Genomic DNA, 6,586 nt, shown 5'->3' with positions numbered 1-6,586 from the left:
TTAAGGAAGCACTTGGGAAGCACCCTTGGACTCTGCTGATGAATTTTCCTGGCTCACTTTACCAGAAATTTATTACTGAGGTCCTGAACCTCCTGAAGTCTGTGATCTTGCTGGGGGAGACAAACATAAGCATTTAGCAAACACAAGAGAACTTGCTAAATATGTTCCAAATATCAGCACTGCTGGCATTCAACAAATAAACTAAATCACACCAAACATGCCTCAAATTAATTACTCAAATTCCTTCTTGTCACCAATCAGCCAAAGACATACAAAAAGTACAGACAATGTTGATGCTTGAAATAATTAATGTAAGCAAGCATTCTCATGGGATATTTCCTTATTATAGAATATAAATGATTTATTGAAGTTGATTCAAACACTTGTAAAGCATTTTAGGACTGATCCAAAAATGGCAGGTAATGTGGGAATACTGACTTAAATTACATGAAGACACAGAAGCATCCTGCCTCTTCTTATTAGGAAGGAAATTCAACAAGTTATTTTATTTAGGAATACAGGCAAGAGCTTGTAACTAAAAGAATAGAGCAAGTAATCCTAACTCTACCCACGACTCACTCTATAACCCAAAATCCAAAGCCCTTCCTTGTTTCCTTGCCAGTTTCTGTAAGACAAAGCACAATCCATATACTTATACCCAAGACTCCTGTGAGAAAGGTGAGTAAAATAGGTATTGTGCTTTGATAGGTTTGGTTGAAAAAGGCTACAGAAATAAATGTGTTTTTGTTAGTTTAACAAACAAGTTTATAAGCTTTTTTGCAACATTAAGGTATTAACTGCGGAATACAGGATTAACACGGAATTAAATCACGCCCAACCAAGTTTTTAAAAAAGTATTTTAAGAACTTGGTGCAGTACTAAGCCTATAGCAGTAATACATTTTGGTACATAGCCATCACTCTACAAGCAGAGAACAAAAATGTTTTTAAAAAAACCCAACATTGCTAATTTAAATTTTCCCAAAGACATAATCCAGAATGAAGTTTCAGGCCTGGATGATTTGCACTCTCTTTAAAGACTATGTATGCTTTAGTCAGTATTATTTAAGCCAATATAGACAGTAAGTTTGGCAAAATTCCTATAAATAGTCTAGTTTTGGTATGCTCTATGATATTTATATAGCATTCGATGTCCTTAGGCCAATATTAAACAAGTTCCTAAGAACCCAAACCAATGAGGGCAAGGGTCAGGGAGAACTAAGTATCAGGGAAAACAGAAAGTAAAAATATTTGCTACACATGGATATGTCCTTCAATGGTACATTGTTCATTCCTAGCTGCAAGCAACTGGATATAATTAGGCTGATGTGACCAAATAATGATCTAACATCTTCTTTTGTTACAGTTACTTCATTTATATTTAGTGCACTCAATTTTAAATTATATGTATTTAGAAAAATTGAAACCTGGAACACTTGTAATAATCATACATTTTGAAAAGTAACAAAAGAGACAAGATTAATTGAGAACACATAACCTTCATTTTGCCACAATACCTCATGAATTTCAAAGCACCAAAAACCTACCACAGAAACTCAGGAGAAAACACTGACACTTCATTCACACTTACAGTTTTCCCCAAACTTCATAAAGCTTCCCCAAAAAAGGAGCATATTTTTTACTAAGGATGGACTTGAGGATGCCAGCCAATTCGGCTATTCATAAACAGGAATAAAAAGACTAAACTGTAAAATATATCACAGAGGTAATTTATTGTACATGCCTATAGCCAATCATGTGAGTCAGTGCTCAATAAAACGTATACAATGCTAAGAATGGAGACTTTAAAAGCAAGTATCCAAAAAATGAACTTTAAGGTTCATTTTGTATGAAAATAGCCCCTCAATCCTGATAACAATGGAACACTACACATTCATACATTCCACAAACATTTCTTTAGTATATTCTTCCCTGGATAAAGCACTAGTACCAAGATGGGAAATACAACCAGATTTCACAAAACAATAACAAAGTAGAACTTCTTGTGATTCACCCATCTCTCAAGTTAAAAGTTGTAACACTGGCACTAACATGCTGCTAAAGATAAACTTGCTGTTTCCTGCTAAAAATAAACTTTTTGACCCAAGAAAAGGAACTAAACACCACCTTGAGCCTTTGAAACTGCTGCTGTCCCTGCACTGGTGCAACTGGTGGAGCTGGATGAGCATGGCTCTGGACCACCTGGCCTCCATGGGGCTGCACAGCTGTTGGATGATGATGGCTGCTATGAACCGCTGCTATAGTGGGCCCATGACTGCCAGAGCTCTGTGGCACAGCTGAAACCTGGGGTGGACAAAATGCAAACAAGAAACATCAAGGCTTGTGCATTCTTTCCCAAATGTGTCTAGAGAAATAACACAAATGCACAAAGCATGCATGTGTATCTTTGCATGCACAAAGATAATTAATTAGAAACCCAAATCTCCCACAAAAGGGAACTGGTAAAATAAATTATACCCCACCCATGTTACAACAGAATTCTCTGTAGCTATTAAAAATGATACAGCTTTGTGCATCTCAAATTATCTGTGATGAAGGACCCATTTATCTGGTTTTGGTTTTTTTTTCCTTGAGTCAAGGTCTTGTTATATCATTAGGCTGGTATTGAACTCCTGGCCTCAAGTGATCCTCCCTCCTCAGCCTCCCAAGTAGCCTAGGACTAGAGGTATGTGCCACTGCATTCAGCTGGTTTTTTACTGTTGTTATTGTTTTAATTTTTTTAAGAGACAGGGTCTCACGATGTTGCCCAGGCTGGTCTCCAACTCCTGGCCTCAAGTGATCCTCCCACCTCAGCTTCCCCAAGTAGCTCGGATTACAGGTGTGAGCCACCACACCCAGCTCTTCAGTTTTTCTTTTTCTTAAATTCCAATCCACCATGGTCCAGAACTTGTATAAAATACAATAAAAGTAAATTACTAAAAAAGTGAAAAAAAAAAACCCACTTAAACCCATCATTTTCATTATTGGATTTTACAGATAGAAAATTACGATGTCCAATCAGTACAAAGTTTCTAAACACTCTCAATTCTGTAATTATTTCATTACACACTAGTAACAAAATATACAGACCAGCCATTTATAAACCACACTTTGAATAGCACTGATACAGACACATATATATTTTAACAAAATGTTCATAACCCATAAGTTGAATGTATTCATGTACTGCATGTAGATTTAAACTTTTAAATAATTTTTAAAAACACAGTACAATGCAGTGTATGATAAAATCAAAAGATTTTAAACCCTAGACAATGAATATATAGCAAAATGTTACCATTTAATCTTGTGGTAGTAGAATTAGGAAAGACTTTTTCTTGGTTTTATTTATTTATTTTGCTTATCTTTATTTGCTACAATGACCAAGTATTATTTTTTTTATTTCTCTGTAGAGATGGTGTCTTACTATATTGCCCAGGCTGGTGTTGAACTCCACCCACCTTGGCCTGGCCTCCCAAAGTGCTGAGATTACAGGGGTGTGCCACCATACCCAGCTCCAAGTATCACTCCTAAAGTAAAACAAAATTTTTTTCTAAGTTGATGGTGGTTTGAGCCCAAACATATCTTTTCTATTCTCTTTCTCTCTCTTGTCCTCTTAAAAATTTCAGGGTGATATAAAAGCATAAGTCCCTTCCCCTTCATTTCTATTGCAAGAAATGCTATATAAAAATTTCAGAGCTTTTCTATTTCCTTTTACGGAACTATTAGTAACTACAGAAGACAACAAATGACAATATACCTGATTGTCCCAGCTCCAAAATAAGGAAACAAAACCCATGAAACTCTATTTCTCTAAGTAATATAAATTGTGCACGACAACTTATAAAAGGGCTGGGCTCAGTGGCTTAGGCCTATAATCTCAGAGCTTCAGGAGGCTGATACAGGAGAATCACTGGAACCCAGGAGTTCCAGGCTGCAGTGAGCTGAGATCACACCACTGCACTGTAGTCTGGGCAACAGAGCAAGACCTTATCTCTAGAAAAAACAAACAAACAAATAAAAATTTCTTTAAATCCTCACAAGTTTATAAAAAAGTACCCTAGAAGGGGAAGGGAAGGGGGAGGAAGGAGAAATAAAGTGACTATGCATAAATACACAGAAATGACACAAAATATATGAAGAGTAAAAAGAAATTACTTAGATAATTTTAAAAGCGCTAATGTAGCTCTCATAAAACGGATTATTATTCTGAGCTTCTATATTCCAATATGTATGTTTTTACAGGTTTTACAAGTCCACAGGCTTTCACAAAACTTAAATGGAGTTTATAAACATTCGAGATGCTTCGTTTATACAAGCACATTACAGTTTCCAGTAGGAAGAGATCTTAACTATCTCATGTGTAGGAAACCTGTTCAGATAATATTAATAAAAGTAATCACCAAAGGAAAACAATCAATTTTTCTTCCTCTCAAGTCCCAACTTAAAGATTCAATCTATTAGCAGTCTTCGTCTAACTGCTGTCTCAGCGCGTACCAGGGCATCACACTGCTTCAAGGCAAACTCCTGAAGAAGAGTGACACCTAAGGAACTACCATTTCCTACCTCACCCAGGTTTCCCTCTTCTTTGTAGTCTTACAATAAATTCCTAGAAATGGAATTGCCAGGTCAAAGAGTAACTAAAGAATCTGACACAAACTGCCAAATTGCTCTCAAGAAAGATCACGCCAGTTTATATTCCCAGTACCGTTCATACATTTTTACAGGTTGCTAAAAAGTGAGGCTGAAGAAGGCCTCCCCAAATTAGTTAAGTAAGTTATGCTTCAGACTGATCTGGAGGGGAATATTATACATGCAACTCTTAAAAACAGTGCAGTCATTTTATTTTTTAAATTACTTGAACCTATCCATATATATGTTCAAGTGGAAAGGTGTCCACTATATATTAAGTGAAAAGAACAAACAGCAGAACAGTAAGTACTATAAAATCCAAATTTTATAAAAAGAAAAGTGAGCCTGAGGAAGAGCGAGACTCTGTTGCTACAAAAAACAGAAAAATCAGCCGGGCACGGTGGTGCGCACCTATAGTCCCAGCTACTCAGGAGGCTGAGGCAGGACAATCACTTGACACGGCAGTTGGAGGTTGCTGTGAGCTGTGATGACACCACAGCACTCTAGCCCAGGCGACAGATCTGTCTCAAAAAAAAAAAAAAGAAGAAGAAGAAAAAGAAAAAGGAAAAGTGGGTTTAGATAACTAGGTAGGCTGATGTAGATATGCTTGTATATGTACACAAAATTTTGGGTACCAGTGGGAGAAAATCTGAAGGGTCAGAGAAAAAAGTCATTTTCCTTTTTATAGAAAAGTCCATGGTGATATATTACTTTCATAATAAAAAAGGACAAAAAACAAATTTCTTCTATTTCTACAAAACAAAGTGAAAGGCAACAGATGAATGATGAGTATTGATCAGGATGTGGAACAACAGGAATATACAATGCTTGTGGAAATTTAAATTAGTACACTTTTATGGCCGGGCGTGGTGGCTCACGCCTATAATCCTAGCACTCTGGGAGGCCGAGGCGGGAGGATTGGTTGAGCTCAGGAGTTCGAGACCAGCCTGAGCAAGAGCGAGACCCTATCTGTACAAAAAACAGAAAAATCAGCCGGGCACGGTGGTGCGCACCTATAGTCCCAGCTACTCAGGAGGCTGAGGCAGGACAATCACTTGACACGGCAGTTGGAGGTTGCTGTGAGCTGTGATGACGCCCAGGCGACAGACTGAGACTCTGTCTCAAAAAAAAAAAGAAGAAGAAAAAGAAAAAGGAAAAGTGGATTTAGATAACTAGGTAGGCTGATGTAGATATGCTTGTATACGTACACAAAATTTTGGGTACCAGCGGGAGAAAATCTGAAGGGTCAGAGGAAAAAGTCATTTTCCTTTTTATAGAAAAGTCCATGGTGATATATTACTTTCATAATAAAAAAGGACAAAAAACAAATTTCTTCTATTTCTACAAAACAAAGTGAAAGGCAACAGATGAATGATGAGTACTGATCAGGATGTGGAACAACAGGAATATACAATGCTTGTGGAAATTTAAATTAGTACACTTTTAAAAAGCAATTTAGCATTGTTTGGCCCTGCTAAAGATGCATATACCCTAAGACCCAGCAATCCCTCTCCTACATCCTGAGAAATTCTTCCTCTTGTATCCTCAAACCTGCTGACTGGTCTACAAAAAAAGAAAAGGAACTTGCACCAGAATATAAGCCAAGTATAGTTGACCCTTGAACAACACAGGTTTGAGACACAAGGGTCCACTTATACATGGATTTTCTTCCACCTCTGTCACCCTGAGATAAAGACCTTCATGACGATCCACTTCCATTTAATGAATGGTAAATATATTTTCTCTTCTTTATGATTTTCTTAATAACATTTTCTTTTTTCTACCTTACTTTATTGTAAGAATACAGAGTATTAATATAATACACACAATATAGTAAATATGTGTGAAAAGACTACGTTGTTTGTAAGGCTTCTGGTCAAGAATAGGCTATTAGCAGTTAAGTTTTTGGAGAGTCAAAAATTACATGTGGATTTTTGACCATGTGGGCATCAGAG

General features: G+C 36.9%; 1 protein-coding gene across 2 annotated transcripts in view; it reads right to left on the bottom strand.

Moving 5' to 3' along the window:
• Positions 1 to 6,586, bottom strand: part of SIN3A (SIN3 transcription regulator family member A) — a 66,235-nt gene that overhangs the window by 39,354 nt on the left and 20,295 nt on the right. For both annotated transcript variants that reach the window (XM_012640581.1, XM_012640582.1), the window contains exon 3: positions 2,127 to 2,303. In XM_012640581.1, the coding sequence (XP_012496035.1) occupies positions 2,127 to 2,303 (177 nt within the window). The remainder of the gene's footprint in view (positions 1 to 2,126; positions 2,304 to 6,586) is intronic.

The sequence above is a fragment of the Propithecus coquereli genome, unplaced genomic scaffold, assembly GCF_000956105.1.
Source record: "Propithecus coquereli isolate 6110/MARCELLA unplaced genomic scaffold, Pcoq_1.0 Scaffold155, whole genome shotgun sequence".
Lineage (NCBI taxonomy): Eukaryota > Metazoa > Chordata > Mammalia > Primates > Indriidae > Propithecus > Propithecus coquereli.
The sequence above is the reverse complement of the archived record's forward strand: the minus strand, read 5'-3'. Positions and strand labels throughout refer to the sequence as shown.